The sequence below is a fragment of the Poeciliopsis prolifica genome, unplaced genomic scaffold (assembly GCF_027474105.1).
Source record: "Poeciliopsis prolifica strain line A6 unplaced genomic scaffold, Auburn_PproV2 SCAFFOLD012, whole genome shotgun sequence".
Lineage (NCBI taxonomy): Eukaryota > Metazoa > Chordata > Actinopteri > Cyprinodontiformes > Poeciliidae > Poeciliopsis > Poeciliopsis prolifica.
The window spans coordinates 8723927-8741083 of record NW_026562387.1 but is presented as its reverse complement, the minus strand read 5'-3'; the positions used below and the strand labels follow the sequence as shown (position 1 = coordinate 8741083).

General features: G+C 36.5%; 1 protein-coding gene across 3 annotated transcripts in view; it reads left to right on the top strand.

Moving 5' to 3' along the window:
• Positions 1-17157, top strand: part of sema5a (sema domain, seven thrombospondin repeats (type 1 and type 1-like), transmembrane domain (TM) and short cytoplasmic domain, (semaphorin) 5A) — a 138448-nt gene that overhangs the window by 22600 nt on the left and 98691 nt on the right. For all 3 annotated transcript variants that reach the window (XR_008606471.1, XM_055037520.1, XM_055037521.1), the window contains exon 2: positions 13862-14071. Coding sequence is in view for 2 of the 3 variants with exons in the window: in XM_055037520.1 (XP_054893495.1) it covers positions 13924-14071 (148 nt within the window). In the remaining variant the exon portion in view is untranslated. The remainder of the gene's footprint in view (positions 1-13861; positions 14072-17157) is intronic.

The window sequence follows — 17157 nt, the reverse complement described above, 5'->3', positions numbered from 1 at the left end:
CTCCTGGGCAAGGCACTTAACCCCAAACTGCCTGCAGATCTGCGCATAAATGTCTGAACGTTTGTGAGTGCAAAATGGTGAATGTGACTCTAGTGTGTCAAAATGATTGAGTCCATTTACCATTTCATTCTCTTCACATGCCTTTTCCATTGAAAGAGGCAAACTTGCTCGGACTGGTGGTTAAAAATCCCTTTACAAATCACCGCTACACTTGTGCCGAGTATGTCCTTTCATTTGGTTGACGACCACCTGGAACCTCCAATGCAACATATCATCAATTGCACTCCCCGGCTCACTGCAAAATATTTGTTCATGTTTCTTTAGGAGCCAACATCTATTTTCATTGTTACATAACAGTACAAAAGGTATTCAGAGCAAATGTAGTCCTTATGTAGTCAAACTTCTACTTTCTGAGTGCATGACTGCTAACTTCCTCATTTGTATGTCACATAAGAGAAGCTGCTCCTCAATGGCTCTCCTGCAAAAGAAGTAAACTGAAAAACAACACGAAAATACGTAGTGACTGTAGTGAGGTTGAAGTTTTATCTTTCATACAGCTGCCTGGGGCTAGGATTACTGGTTGGTTCCGAGAGTGGCTAGAAATCTCTGGTGTCTCTATTTTTGAGAAGGCTAACTGTCAAAGTGGACTAGTCCATTCAGCTCTCGATGAAATACAACCCTTCATATATCTCAGTGCCACAGAGTAAAAGAAAGAAAGAATAGGGTGAGAGGGAGATAGGTTTCTTGCTTCGTCTAGCAGAGACATGATCGCATCGGATGCCTGCAGGCTCCGTCTCCGATTCTGCTCCTCTGTTGTTCCAGCTCACCCTCGGGAGATGAGTTCAGAGAGGCGGAGACCTGGGCAGGCAGGCACATGCATCACACAAACACACAATAACTACCTCTGCTTTATCCTTTCTGTGTGGAAAAACTGCTGCCATTTTAATACTCTTGTGTACATCTGTGATTTTTAACAGGACAGATACAAAGGCCAGCCTCTCACACACAGAGTTGGGTAATTAATTGGTTCCAGAGGAACCAAGTATTAATTTACTATCACTTGGGCCACATTTATTCAGATGAACAAATATGACTCATCTTAAGGCAGCTTCCTTATGGCTTCCTCTTTGTAGGTCCCTGATGTGAATCAAAGTGCATGTGTATTTTGTGTTTTTTTTCTTTTTTGTTTTGTTCTGTTTTTACAGCCAGATAGGTTCATATTGCTGTTTTCAGCTTTATAATTAGTGAGTGGTAGAAGCTGGCAGTCCATTTAGCTTGTTATATTGGATGTTTTGATTGCAACAAACATAATTTCAGTTTGAAAAGAAGCTTTAACATATAACATGCTTATTTATCAATGTTTTTCTTAAAAAAAACATGCAAGAATGTGATGAAAATAGATTGTAAGGTATTTGACAATCAATTTAAACAATTGAAGGTGTATATATATATATATATATATATATATATATATATATATATATATATATATATATATATATATATATATATATATATAAATCTTACTGAAAACAATAATAATAAATGGAAATATTAGCTCAATCTCCTTTTATCTTTCTTTTGATACATTCACTCTTGATAAAACACGTAATGGTTGTTTTTGTGACTGTCTTTGATACTAATTATTTCCCACAGAAGGGACAGATCTAACTGTACTTGCTTCCTCAGTTTATTTAATGACTGCATTCTGCTGAGGTTACACATGTTAAAAAAAGCAATAAGAAACAATGCAAATTATTGTTGGCTTTGCTGCTTTCTTTCCTCTGCATATTCTGCTAATGAGAAGACATTAGCATGCTTTATTCCACGGAGAATGCAAGTTTCAAAACTAGATAATTCATGATGTGATTCGGGTTTGAACGTGATAGAGACTAATGTCAAGCGAATGGTGAAAAGCATAGCTGCTTTGAGATGGGCTTATGGTAGACCTAATCTTTTGCCTTTAAAGCATATTGTACAGTAACTACATCAGGAAATGTGGCGGCACTATAACAACTGAAAGAAAGTGCAAAAAACACTAAAGGTAAGCTTAAACTTAAATATTTGTCACATTTTCTTTTAAATTGGTCGCCTTTCTCCAACATAGTGAAAAGTTGTGTTCAAAGTTCAAATGTCGGTAATAGTTCTTATAAATGCTTTGGGAACACTATTCAATCTGTTTGAAATGAAAATAAAGGACATAAAATAATCAGATGAAATATTTTAGTTGAAAACAAAAAATATGTTACAGTTGATGGATGTGTGCATTTTATTTGTGCAACTCAAAGATGAACTCAAAATCATTTGGAAAAGCAAGTTTGCAGGTAGCTCAGTTCCATACGTTTTCTAGTTCTTACAGTAATCATAGGAAACTTTAGATCCTGTTTGAGCGCCCAAGAGCTGATCATTTAGTGTTTGTCAATCAGGCTTGGCTAGTTTACCAGCCTGTATTACATTTCTGCGTAAATGTAATACAGGACTCAGCTATGTATTAGGTGGGGATAAGTTTAGTATTTAATTTGGTGATTTGTCCAAGAAAATCTGACTGAAAACTGTAAAAACAATACCTGCTGATAATTCACAGTTTGCACGACCAAAGGGACCCAGCCGTTCCTGTATTATCTGGAAAAGATTTCATCAATCATTCTTCAACTCATACTGTGTCATTGCGAAAGCTTATGATTGATTGCGATATTAGTAATTGGATGATTTGAAACTGCAGTATCCTTTAGTTAAAAAAAAAAAAACATGCTCTGTGATTTCATACTTTCAGCTGAACACGAAGAATTTACCCTTGGGTGACTGTAATTTTCTTTTCATTTGTAGTCAGGCGAACGTCAAGGTAGCATTTTTGTGACCTTTTGTCAGTGCAGATCAATGAGTTGGGACTATGTTTAGTTGGGAGCCTTGATGTTAGAGGAGCAGTGAGCACATTTACTCTGCTTCGCTTCACATGTCCATGTGTGGGTGTTTTTTTTCTGAATGCAAAGACTTTGTATGCATTCACAGCTGTAGACACAGATAGTGTAATTTTGCGCCCAGCGAGACAGCTGACTATCCATTAACTAACCATGTAATTAAAGCATTAAAAGTGTCACCATTCCTCCATGAAAGACTTTATGCTTTTTATCAGAACAATTACAGATTCGTTTGCAGGTTTGTATTTGTTTCATGTATGGAGAATTATTTCTCTGAGTCTTGAAGAGAGACTTAGATGAAAGAGCTCCTCTTTATATGGATCAGCCTCAGTAATCAAGTACAGACAGAACAAAGGCTCCGAGGTGTGAGAAAAACATGATGCCAGTGCAATACTGCAGTGGATACAAAATTGGAAAAATGATGTGAAATTATCAGAATACCTCACATTATAAATTGCCACATCCATGTGTCAGCCTCTAAATTATATATGTTTTGGCTTAAGACCCATCCAGTCCTCAGTGAGATGTAGTCTTGAGACCGTAGTGACAAACTCTGGGTTTTGTCACTTAGATTTAAAAGACTAACGCTACTCTGTAGTTGTGACAACTTGTTCCCTGTGAACACCATTTTCTTGACACTTTGAGCAGCTCAGACAGTCGCCTCGGGGTCTGGACGATGTGTCAGAGCCACTGTCTCAACAGCCTATCAGTGCCAGGGTCAGACAGATTTTTATTTATTTATTTTTTTCTTTGATGGATCGTTTTATACAGACATCTCTCTGCAATAGCAGGAGACAGGTCATTGTAAATTGGACAAGTTCAAAGGATTATGAATGATAATAATTAGTACAGCAATGGAGAGTGTGCCCTGTCCATAAATCCTCTTTTACTATTATAGGGAGCTGATATTGTTTTGATGTGCTGCATATAGCAGAGTGTTTTCCTTTCTTTTTTATGAGGAACGTACATTGTTAAAATTTACTCACTTTAATGTCTACTTCTTTGTAATTAAGATGTCTATAACTGAACACTGCACCCAAAACAAAGTTGTGAAGATCATAAAATGTTAATTACTTTTATTTTGTGTCTGTCTCTCTATCTAATCTAGAGCAGATATAAATTTGAAATTAAACTCATTTTATTATTTTCTTTATTCTCTGTGTTTTATCACACAATGCTTTAATGCAATGCTTTTATATTCATATGAAACTCACTTTTACACAAATACTTAAAGGTCTTTGCTATTTTCTTCTTGTCTTTCCTTTGATGTACCGCAAAACACTACATTGCCTCATGAAAGAATGGGCTGGATAAATAAATTTCCTCTGCCTCATTATATTTCTGAACTTTGTCTTGTTTTGTTTTTTTCTAATTTCCACATTTTTTCAATATATTCAATGAATTCAGCATTATTCTTTATCATTTTAAGTAACAAGAGGATGGAAATCACACAGTGGTGGTGAAATAAAAATAAAAAAACTGTGACTAAGATTAGAGCTGTGATAATGGGAGGGAAGTGAGGGTAAAAGTATGGAGAACCTAATGTCTAATGCACCATAGAATAGGAAAAAGCAATGTGTATTATTCTTTAAAAGGAGAAAATGTGATGATCACTTTCAAGAGTGTTTTTATTAAGCTTTTAACCTTAAATTAATGTAAATTGTAACTTAGAGTACAGCCTGATATGAACCATATGCTTTGCTTCGTTCAGAGGATCTGGACCCTCAGCCATTGAGAACTGATTGATTGCCAGATTTGTGGAGTCTGATTTAAATTTTTACCCTTTTGCTACTGTTTGGCGTGCCGTATGTATTTGCGCTGCCAGTTTGATGTTATGAAGCTTACTGGAAATTGTGTGTTCTGTGGAGTGGAGCAAACATTCTCCACTGCAATTAGAGAAATGATAAAATGAATCTGAGAAATCAAACTATATGAGAGAAATCCCATACGGAGCCTCGATGGGAGATGAGAATCAAGCAAATTTGCATAGAAAGGCATTAGCCAGGCTATGAGAATGTTGCCTTCAGACAAATAAATGTTCCAAAACATCCACAACTTTTTAATGAATTAAATTTATATAATATATTTAATACATAGAAGTAATCTAGATATTTTTCCTGGTATCATAAAGTAACCTTAAACCGTTAAATATAGATGGTGTTTGTGTCTCTTTTTCTGGTAAAAATGAAAATCAACATACTGCTTTCTTATTAAAAAGAGTATTCCTCAACCGCAGTATGAAACTACAAACATTAAATGCAGCCTGCACCTGGTTGTGATCTGAATTTGCTTTTCCCTGACTTCAAGCTGGAATTGAACTGATTTGACTGTGAAATCTGCCTTTCTAGATTTTACATTGTGCTTTTGAACTTCATGTCCGCTTAAATTGCCTGCAGTGATCATAAGGGGAGCAAAATTGACAAGATATGACCCAGTTTCAGCTAGGAGTCCCATCAAATATTTTTTTTAATTTTGCACTGGACGAATTTTGTTCACATGAAGAATGATGTCACTCACACTTCTAAATTGGATTTTAATGCAGCCTGTCTCATGTGGAGTTGCAAATATAGATTTGCAGACTGCGTGAAGAAGCATGTGCTTGAGTGCTAAATGAACTATCTTTGGTAGACAGGGTGGGTCTTGGTTGAAATTGCTGGGTGTGCTTTTGAGAAACACAGCTGGGTGAGTCAGTGTATTTTTATGTGTTTATGTGATTCAGTGAGTGTGTGTGACTGTGTGTGATCTATGTCCCAGATTTATCTGGACCAAAGCTATGGTTGTGGTCAGCTTGTCACTGAGCCTCCTTCCAAAAATACAGCACAAAGAATTTTGTATAGTTTTGGAAATTATTGTGCTCCTTTGACTGAAAAACCCCCAAAGAAGACAAACTGAAATAGGGTAATATTATCCTAAATTGACCTCAAGACAATGTGTTGAAGTTTTATTAGATGTTTTAGGAAACAAACACTTCTGTAGTTAAGTAAGAGAGCTAGGGATAAAACTCATCACTGGCAGAAAAGTTTTGCTTTAGATCCTCAGGACTGGGGTTTAGTAAACTTCTCTTTTTCCTCCATTTGCTGAAGAAGAAAGTTAATGGAATTCATCCTATTTCTTTCTTTAAACAGTAAGTAGTAAATAAGGTTCATTTATGTCTCTTTACAGTCAAAAACAACACATTGCTTCAGGAATCCAAAGAAAATTAGTAGAAACAGGAAAATCAAGTTGTGAGGTTATTAAAGATTTAAGATAAAAGGAAAATAATCAGTTGCTTTTTAAAATGTTAAACAGAGTCATTAGTATGGGGTTTAACGATCTGTCTCCTTTGGTCATTAAACTGACTCCATGAAACAACAACTTCTGACCAGATATTTTCTGATAGGTCAAATAACAACAGTTTTCTGATATGAGACACGACTTTGTTGGCAAAAACCTCCTTGTCTGCAAAGGTGTGAGTGAAACTATTGAGCCTTTTCTTGTTATATTAATCAATATAGAACTGAGTCAAAGTAGTTGTGACAATGATTACCTGCAAAAAGACTTTCTAGGAGAAAGGAAGATTAATGAGGATATGAGCAAGAATCATAATGAGGATGTGGACATCAAGAGAGACAGCACAAACACAGTTATCTGTGTACAGCATAAGATGGATGAGGAATCTGATTTTATACCTTGTTGAGTGGGATTTTTTTTTGTGAACAGAGAAGATTGCATATGAAATACGGTATCAGCAAACATTACAGGCAACATGCACTGCAATAGGGGTATAAGAAGTATAGGAATAATCTTAACTTGAACATAAATCAAAGTTATCTTTGTTAGATTTAAAAAAACAAAACTATTATAAATGACATTTATTTCAGAGTTGTTTCACAATGGTGCAATGTTACCAAGAGGCCTCAGAAGAAAATCAAGTTCCTCTTTTAATTTTGAATTTAAAATGGAATGAAGTGTTCACCATTGAAGCCATCACAGCATTTATATTTGTATTTCTGAAATAGAACGTCAACATCAGAAAAAAAAAAAAAAACATTCAATACAATACAGCATTGCTAACTAGCAACGAACCTTAAAAATAAGTAGCACTTAAGGATGATCAATATTTCTTTGAATATTGTTTTATCGCTTATTCTCGACATGTATTTTAGTTGGTTGAAGGACACAAATTAGCAGTCACTAAAGAAAAAGATCAACCAAGAATCAGGAAATAATACATTCTGGTACTGAGAAAAAAAAAGATAGACAAAGAAAGCAAAAGGCCATATATGTGCACCTTTGATTTGTGCACCAAAGGCCACTCTGTGCACTGCAGATAAGGTTTTGAAACAAACAAGCCATCAGATCTGAATGCACTTTTCAATTCCGCTTTTTTAGAGACGCAAACATTTCTTCCCTCGAAATGAATCTGCCCTCTGATCTGGGGGTTACCAAGTGGAAATGGTCCTGCTGGGTGGCGATGAGCCTTTGATGACAAAATCATCGCTCCGCTCAGCTTCACTGAGCATTTGTGACACCCAGCAGACTAAGGTGCGCTAAAGGCATAAACATTGAGGGGAGAAGGTCAATAAAAGGTAGACAGTGAGGGATGAGGGACAGATAACATTAACAGACTGAAAGATTTCACCACATGGCACAGAATTAGTTCTTGCGAACGTAAAAGGCACACAAAAATCTGACTTCTCTGTCAATCTTGTGGTGTCTTGTGCTGCAGTCAGGCACCTCAGCCGCCCCTGTAAGTGAGACAACTGCTGGGTTCCTCTGCAGGATTATTATTTCTTTATTTTTGATGGTAGCCAGTGGACATCTAACTCGGACAGACAGTCGTCTTGATCAATATTTTATAAATATATTCAGGTATAAATAATTGAAAACTGACATCTGGAATGTTATATTTTCATATCTTTATCAGATAAAATCTATATAAAAATAGTTTTATGAATTATAACAGTGAGATAAAATAAACATTAACTTGCCTGGCAGACAGGAGTGATAAACAGGTAAACACCTGATCGGATGCAGCCCAAACACACCTCCTTGTGATGCAGATTATGTCTGTGTGTTCTGGTCTCAAACAAAGTCTGGATGAATTTCGGTATGAATGTGCATAATCTGTCTGGCGCAGAGAAAATGCAGGAAGAGGAAAAAGCATCTATCAGCACTGTTGTGTGACCCTCATCTCACACTCCCCTGACTGTGTTTGGACAGATGGATCATCGCTGCATCACTCACACTTGACAATTGTGGTTTTTGCATGGGAGCCTGGTGCATGTGTGTGTGTGTGTGTGTGTGTGTGTGTGTCCATTTATGTGTTATTATCATGAATACAAAGGCAGGATTTAATGTATTTGTGAGCCTATTCATTATGTATGGTGCAATTCAGCCATCATGAAGTCCCTCTGAGACAAAATCAATAGCAGTGTTGATATGACCCCTCTCCACTCGTGACTGCAGGTAGAATTCAATAGATTAGTTAACTGACACCCCCCACTTGACCGAGGAGTGTGAACTGTGTTGCACTGTGCATTTAAACCTAAGTTTGTCTTGATTTGATGTTACTGAAATGTCATTTAAAATGAATTCATTTCAAGGCTGTCAAGCACAGAAAAGATACATTTACAAAACATAAAGACTTCTATTGGGGTCTTAACTTTTGATACACTTATCAGCAATGCTACTTGTGACTTCAAGATTAGGTAAATTAGCTTACGCTTTCAAGTAAGGGTAAATGCTCACTGGACACTTGGTTCAATCTGAGCATACAATAAAATGCCATAGCTCAGAAAAACTGCCCTTAAATTGTTATTAGAAGAATTTGTGATGAGTGAGTCGCTTTGTGGGAGTGATGCTGCACTTAGAAGCTTTGAGCTCTTTCTTCCTGGATGGAAGAACCTTTCAACCACTTCAAACATCATGCAGGCTCAGGAAAAGCTGCAACAGGACAACATAGGCGAGACAGGATGAATGTACCAGTAACAAGTGAGCCTCTTGCAAAACAATGACAGGCATCTAGCTGGATACTTCATGTGCTTCCCATGACTCTCCACCATATTTGTGTGCAAAATAAACTCTATGTTATGCCAGAGTTTGGACTCTATAAGATTTGCCCCTCTATATTTGAATGTGGTTAACATTCTAAAAGCAAGTGTTGGTCAGCACAAATATAATTTGTCATTCTATGAGTATGAAAAAGTTTAATTAGAATCCAATATTTGTTGGTTGTTATACTCAACCTGTCATGAATATGCAGCTGGATTCTCATACCTGTCACAGTTGGAAGTGTCTGCTTAGGATCGCAAAGAGATCTGGAAACAACGTGAAACGTGAGAAACCACTGTATATTGTCATTGCAGAATTCAACAAAAAAAAAAAAAACATTTATTTCTAATATCATGCAGCCCTAGTTTGTATTTTGCAGAATTAGTGCCAACTTTTCATACTACATTCCTGGGTTTTTTTTTTCTAGTGTGCCTACAAGCAGGAAATTTGAACTTGCATGTTTCATTAGAGTATGTGAATTTAAATCAATAGCTTAAGTGATGCATTTATATTTGAAGGCCAAACATTAAAAGTTAAAAGAAGCTTTTGGTAAAAGTTTTCAGGAAAACGAATGCAGAAACCCAGTGGATTAGGTGTGTCAGGAGGAAAAGAACATGTTTGCAATGGTGGGTTTTCAGTTACTAGGATTTTCATTTACTAACAGATATTTGACAAAAACTCATAAATTTAAGCAATTAGTGGTTGGCTATAGATTTATTTTTCATTGAAGACATGATTTAGATCAAAGTCACTCCTTGTCCCCACCCAGTCCTTTCCCCACCTTTGACCTTTTGTTTTGATGGACAAAACAGGTAAATCATTATTCTATCATTATCTGGTTGGATAGTCCTAATAACCTCTATTGCAAAAAGGAAGGGCAGTTGTATGTATTTTGTAAAGTGTAACCTGAGGGGGAAGACAATGACAGCCTCTCTAGCTGCTGTTTCAGAAACCGTCATCAATCAAGGAGAAATGGGAGCATCACTATTCTGCTGGTGCAGCAATAAGAAACCAATACTCACATAAAATTATTTAGAAATCTCATCTACTGGGCACAGCGGTGTTGCAGGGGTAAAGCATGTGACCCACATACAGGGCGTCTCATGTTCAAGTCCCAGCTTGTTGACCTTTCTCCTTGCTCTCAACTTGCCTTCCTGTCTGATCAAATAAAGGCCCCTGAAACCAAGAAAATCTTTAAATACATTTGTAATAAGGAATTCTATCTTCTTTCAAAGTTAAACTGAACTGTTATACATTCATATTAAATAAATTAGAATGTGATTCCAAAGCTTTGGTCATATTTAAAGTACCTGAAAATAAGAACCATTTATATTGTACATTTAATACCACCAGGTATTCAGCATAACTCTTATTAGAACCACATTTCTTTATTAAATATATATGTTTATTGCTCTGGTGTAATGTTCTAATCTCAAATGTCATGTTTTCATTAGCTGCAAGCGTCAAGTCATAATTCACAACCATCTAATGTGTTTACCTTAGTGAAATGATTTATTGAAATGAATTAGCTTTTCAAAAATACTCTATTAAAAATGACTGTATATGACAACATCCTTTGCTATGTAATTGTTATATGTGGCTTGTGGCACTGCTCTTCTGTGCCTTGGCTGTATGTGGATGTTATCCATCAGACAGTCCGTGGGTGATATTTCAGTGTTTACCGTGAATGCACTCGCGGTGTCCTTGCGTTCACATGTGAGAAAGTGAGCAAAAGTAAGAAAAAAATGGAGGCCTCTTCAAATTCCCCAGAGATGATTTAGCGTTAAATCACCAAACAGCGTAGAAATCTCTTTCTGTTCTTTCCCACAGGACTGTTTGGAGGCGTGTGGTGAGTTAAAACAAGAGGATGTACTAGATATCTCTCTATGGCAGTGATGCAACAAGTCAGATGATTTGTTGTGTAACTATTGCAGTTTGTGTTGTGTTACGTACATTACAAAATATGATGCAAACATATATGAGCGCATAAATCATGCCATCCATGGGTCTCCCAAAGGCTTATCTTTGAAATGTATGACTTATAAAAGGCCTTTAGATGTCTTAGTTGTTTCCCCTTATGATGTTCTTTTTTGCCTTTTGGCTGTTTCATGTGCCAGTACTGGGAAGCAAAAAAAAGGAGACAGAGGGGAGGGACATAGATGTTTCTGTCTAAATTCTGGAAATATTTGACTTTAATTTCAGTTATTTCTCTTTATTAACAGTTCACTCCTTTAAACTGCATTAAATATAAATATGATGTCTTAACTGTCTATCTAAATGTTTACATGTTGAAATAAGACTTTTCTTTGGTGTTCAGGATCTGATTTGGAAAATCTTGTTTCAGTGTGAAGGCAATATTGATGCTACATAATATAGCATCAGGAGGAAGCTAAATATTTGAACTTGGAACTTATCACCAAGGGAAATTAATCAAAATATGACAGGAAACATGCAAAAAAGGCTACTTAATAATAAGTACTTGATATATTACAAAAACTATTTAGTCCAACTTGAATATTGTCTTCCTTCTTCTCCCTTCTCTTCTCACCTTCTATTTCCAAATAATTTTTTTTAATTAAAAACACAACCTGAAAAATCTAAAACCTGGTTTGGTGTCTAAGCTCAAAAGTTAAAATAAAAAGTTTAATTGGTTTGTGCATTTTGGAGGTCCGCGTGTTTCTCCCCATGTGAGAGCCCTTTTCCAGTGGGTAGACAAGTGCGTAAGAAACTTGGTATCTAATTGAGCATATAATTGCCTCACATTTTTGGGGTAAAGATGTCTTTTTAAAATTCTTTTAGTTGGTGTCAGTGCACATTCTGCCCCAGCAGGCGGCCATGCCACTGAGTGCATTATAATGAGTTAGTTGGATGAATTTAAACCCAGTTTAAGTCTAATGTTGTAACCTTGGCTTCAGAATGGCAGAGCCCTATGTTGCCTTCATATTAATGAACAACTCTGATTTTACTTCAAATTAACTAATGATATATGCAGATTGCGCTGTGTTTTTGATGTAAACCAGAAAAAAAACATTTATGTTCTGACTGATAGTCAGTGTCATGGTGCATTCTTTGCCATTACGCCATTATTTTGTAATCTCATGGTTACGCTTTCTGTTCAAGAATACATGTGCTGAGGCAATGTATGAAAACATGTATGTTGCTTGAGAGAAAGATTTAAAACTACTCTTTCTACATGCTGATCTGAGTTTTAACTTCTTCCTGCTAACTCATTGCATGTGTGAAAGCCTCTTGTGCTTGGAATAAAGTCCTAGAAGTCTGGAGAGTAAGATGGGATTTTATTGAGGAAAATGTTGTTATAGACTGCAAAAGCAACTAACAGGAGAGGGAAATGGACTTTGAAACGACTAAAATGAAAGAAAAGGACTGTAGAAGCTGATGTGAGAACTACCAAGACAAAAGGGAAATGGGCTTTAGTGAAAAACTGTCTGGGTGTTGCTTTCTATTCTGTAGATGACAGGTGCTTTGCATTAAATCTCCACTGCCTGTGCCTCACAGAAATATGCCCCAAGATCCTGCAAACAGAACTCATTTTAACCTTTCAAGATATTCAAAAAAAAAACATGGAAAGAAACTTTCATTGTTGTGATCTTATTTGAGAATTTGAAGAGAAACGCGTCTCATGTTGCACCCTACCGTCAGTTCAAGCTTGAAGGAAGATTCACACTTCAGGGAACAGTGGAGGCAAGGTTTGCCTGCAGAGAGCGTTAGGCTTTGTTTTGCTTTTTTGTCGGCAAGCTCATTTTTCTCATGCTTTTATACCTTCATGCATGAAGACAAAATTTATCTTTTCGTTTTTAGTATTTGTTACCTACAATGTACACTAAATCAACACTATCCGAGAGGGAAAGTTGTTCCGTTTTTTTTTTTTTTTTTTCTTTCATTAGCATAACAAATTAAACCCACAGTTCACATAAAAGAAAGAAAATAGAAGTATTGTTCAATTTCAGGTGGAATACATTTTGGGAAAAATGAAACAAATGATTTACATTATTATCTTCACTATCTTTACTCACTTCACCACCAAAGCTGCCAGTGATGAGCCATGCTAAGTCAGTGGAGCTCTCTTGCTTCTGCTGCTTGCAGCGTGAATCATTCCTGTAATAGCATCATATTAATGATTAAAAATTAATGATGTAGGTGGTCTAGACAGCTCATCAATTCACCCCCACAAAGAAAGAAATTATGAGCAACTGAGCTGTGCAAACTCCTTTGTTTTTCTTGCAACGACTGAATTTTCCATCCAGCATAAATCTGTTTGATGCGTAACATAATAATCACGTTCTGTAATCGGAGGGCTCAGCTATGAATAAAAAAGAGCAGATTTACTGCAGCCAAAGCATTCAATTGACCCTTTGGGAAACAGGTGAAGCTCTACACCGTACAAGTTTTACTCACTACAACACAAAAAGTAATAAACTATTAATAATGTAAAAACACATAAATACACAAAATGCAAAGAGCTGCTACTGCACTCCTTGAAGAAATATGTTAAGGTTTAACTTCACTGGGAACAAAAACTTTGTCAAAGGAGGCATATTTCAGTCACAAGCAGACCTGGATGCCCACTTTAGGTAATTGAGGTAATGCACACCATGTTTGATTCATGCACTCAGTGTCAGAGGTGAAAAGTCTCTCTGTACCTGTGAGAAGTTCACACACTGCTGCCAAAATCTGCAGAATATTGTCTTTTTCATCTTTCACATTCACTCCCCTTCTCACCTCTGCTTCTCAGTTGGTACATATATCTTTTTGCTGCTTCTCATTTCCTCATCTAAAACCATAGGGAATACAGCAAATGATGAAGATGCATCGTGGCCAAACTCAAACTGTATGCACATCACACTTTTCCCTAAACCTTAATCTGTCATTTTCTCCTTCTGTCTTTTCAGGTGTACCCTCTTGCTCTTGGCCTTTGAGGCCTAAGGAGAAAAAAAGCGAAGCCCAGACCCCCATGGGACGCCCTGTTATCCAGCATGCACTGCTGCTGTTGCAGTGCATGTTGGCCCTGCGCCCTTGTGGTGTTGCCAGTAGGAGAGGGCCGGTGCTACTGCCTGAATCTCCCTGCCACAAGACGGAGCATCCACTCATCCCACACTCAGGTAAGTTTTCAAAGGAATAGGCAATCAGTACTAGCTCTCTCATCCTTTATGAAAATTAGATGTAAAATATGCAATAAAAATGAAAATATTAGGACAATATGTACAACCATTTATTTGTGTAGCTTCAATCATAAGGTTGAGTGTTGTGTTTGTGTGTGTTTGTGAAATAAATGCAACTCTTTATTAGCTGTCATATTTCTTATATTGCCTACCATTTCAACAACAATAGACATCTTAGTAAGCAACAAAGAAGTTGTTCATGTTGTTTTGCCCCATTTTGAATGATGCTCTGGGACTAGAGCCACATTTCGCTCATCAAAGACCACAAACACTCCTCCCATGACAGTGAGTTTTTCTCCTCTAGTTTCTATATTTTTCCCGGATCTCTGCATACTTCTACTTCTATCGTTTGAAAGTTTCATAGTTGTTGCCAGACAAACAGAATTTCTCAAGTTTCTTCTTTGTAATAAGCAAGCTGTTGCTGTTAGAAAAAGAAATAGGTTTTCTGTAGGTTATTTTGCTCTGTTTGCCAGTTGTTTACATTTTGTGCCAAGAACACATTTTCCTTTGTGTAGTATTGTGTGTCCTCCCTCAGCCACTTCTATGAGGTGGGATTATAGCATGTCAATTTGTCAACCAAAGTTTGGAAAATCTGTATTTTATCCAATTAATAAAATAGTTTGACAAAACTATTTTGTAACATATTCTATTTGTAGCTGCGGTCACTAATACGTTCTATTGTTCTAATTTTCAAACATTTTGCATGTATAAAATAATGAAACTGTGTAGCTTCAATTTAGAGTATTTTTTTAAATAGACAGTTAAGGTGCTTATATATTATTGCTTAAATTGTATGTATAGTGATATGTACTTGCTGTGTGTACTAGTATTCAGTAGTGTCTTATCATACTTTCATATTTTTACTTTTGTGTTCAGCAATCAGCAAAATTGAGTATTGCAATATAATGGTAATACTTTGAAAGAAAATTGTATCCCAAGGATTTCCCCTCTTGCCTAAAGATCATTTATTAATCCCCATTGCCCTATTGGGTTTATCTTGCCCTTTATTGGCATATAAATACATGTGGATGAAAGTAAATGGCTCTCCTCTTTTTTATTTTCATCCAATACTGCACCATACATAAATTGACCTCAAACTAAGCGAGACTGCCACAGAGTTTGACAGACATAAGCTTTGCTTCTTAGTGACCCAATTTATATTTTAGACTACATCATTTATGAAAGTGCTGCTCAAATGTTCTAGCAACAACCCAAAAATAAAATAGTTTAATCTTAAACTATGCAGAAATTCACTTTATCAGCATATGGTTGACTGTCAGAATGGTGTTCTGTTTCTGAAATGCTCTGTTAGTTTTAGGTCAGATGTGACAACACACCTTCGAGAAAGTTACTTTGTCAGCTTGCTAGTTGACAAAATATTTTCCCAAAAGGCTTGGGAAAAGTTATGTGCTTTTTGGTCAGCAGTGGTTTTGGCCTTGGAACCCTCCCATGGAGGTCATTTTCACCTAGACTTTCTTTCATATTGTTGAACCGTGAATATTGACCATAACTGTGGCATGTAGGAACTGCAGTACCTTCAGCGTTTTTATTAAAAAGGAATAAATCTTTAATAAATAAATAAATAAAAAGAACTGTAGGCCCGTTTCCAGCTTCCCATTGCTCAGCAAAATGATTGAAAAAGCTGTAGTTCAACAGCTAAATAGTTTCTTAACAATAACAAACTGCTTTGACGTCTTTCAGTCCAGTTTCCATTCTCACCACAGTACTAAGACTTTCCTTGTCAAAGTATTCAATGCTATCCACATAAATATGGACTGTGGGAGAACCACAGTGCTGGTCCTGTTGGACCTCAGCACAGTTTTTGACCCTGTCGACCTTGACGTATTATTAAAGCAGTTTTAGAGCTGAGTCAGACACCCAAAACATCCAAAACAGTGAGATCCTGTAAATAAAGACAAAAATGCATCTCCTTAGAGTTTCCCTTAAGTAATAAAAACTGGAACATTGATTGATATATTTTATATACATTTGGTGATAATTATTCTTGATGATTTTGATGAAGGCATTCGACAAAATGTAAAGTTTGTTGCTGTTGCTTGTTTCATAATTGTTTCTTGTCTTATGTTCTTTTGTCATGTAAATCATTTTGTACTGCCTTTTTCCTGAAATGTGCTACACAAATACATTTGACTTGAACTGAAATATTTCCTTTAGAGACAAAGTGCAGATTCATTCTTCTTTCTGAACTGTCTCCACATTGTGCTGCATTGTTTAAGAGACTGCATAAGGCTTCATTCTCTCTATCCCTCATTTTACACTGCAATTGAACGGCTCAACTCTAATGAAATGCAGTAAGACCCAGTCGACAAACAGTTCTGGTGGCAATCAATACAGTCCTGTCTACTCACAGCAAAGTAGTAAAATGTCATTGAGCTGCTTTCAGTGCAGCAGAACCCAGAACCATAATTGTACAGGCAAGATCACATAATTCAGACCAATGCAAAATATAACCATTGTAATTGTGGACATAAGCACTCTCGACTGGAACCCTGTTTTATCTCCACTTCTGTTTGTCTTGACTGTCTCTGTCACTTTATTGTTAGAGCTGAAGTGGTACTCTACTCTCTCTGCCAACCGAGTGGCAATGATAATAACTAACTGCCCGGCTAAGGTGATACATTCCAGCATTGTGTTAGGTGCAGTTACCCACTCAAGGGTCACCATTGGTCAGTGAGTTTGTGATCTCTAATGTACTAGATTGGCACAATAAGCCCTCATGGTTTAGTGCTTTAGGAACACTTATTAAAAAAAGGATGATATTTAAATTAGTACTCAGATGTGGTTCACAAGACCTACTGTAAAAGAGAAATCTTCTCCAATGTAATCAGTTAGAAACAAATAATTACATTTGTTTCTAATAGTGGACTGACTGGTAAAAATTGATTTTTGACTCACAAGGTTTGGACAAGCCAGTAAAGTACTGAAAAGTAGTCTGGTCATATAAGTCTAAACCTGAATACTTTCAATGTCATTGCACACATTATTGGAAAATGTGTGCAATGACA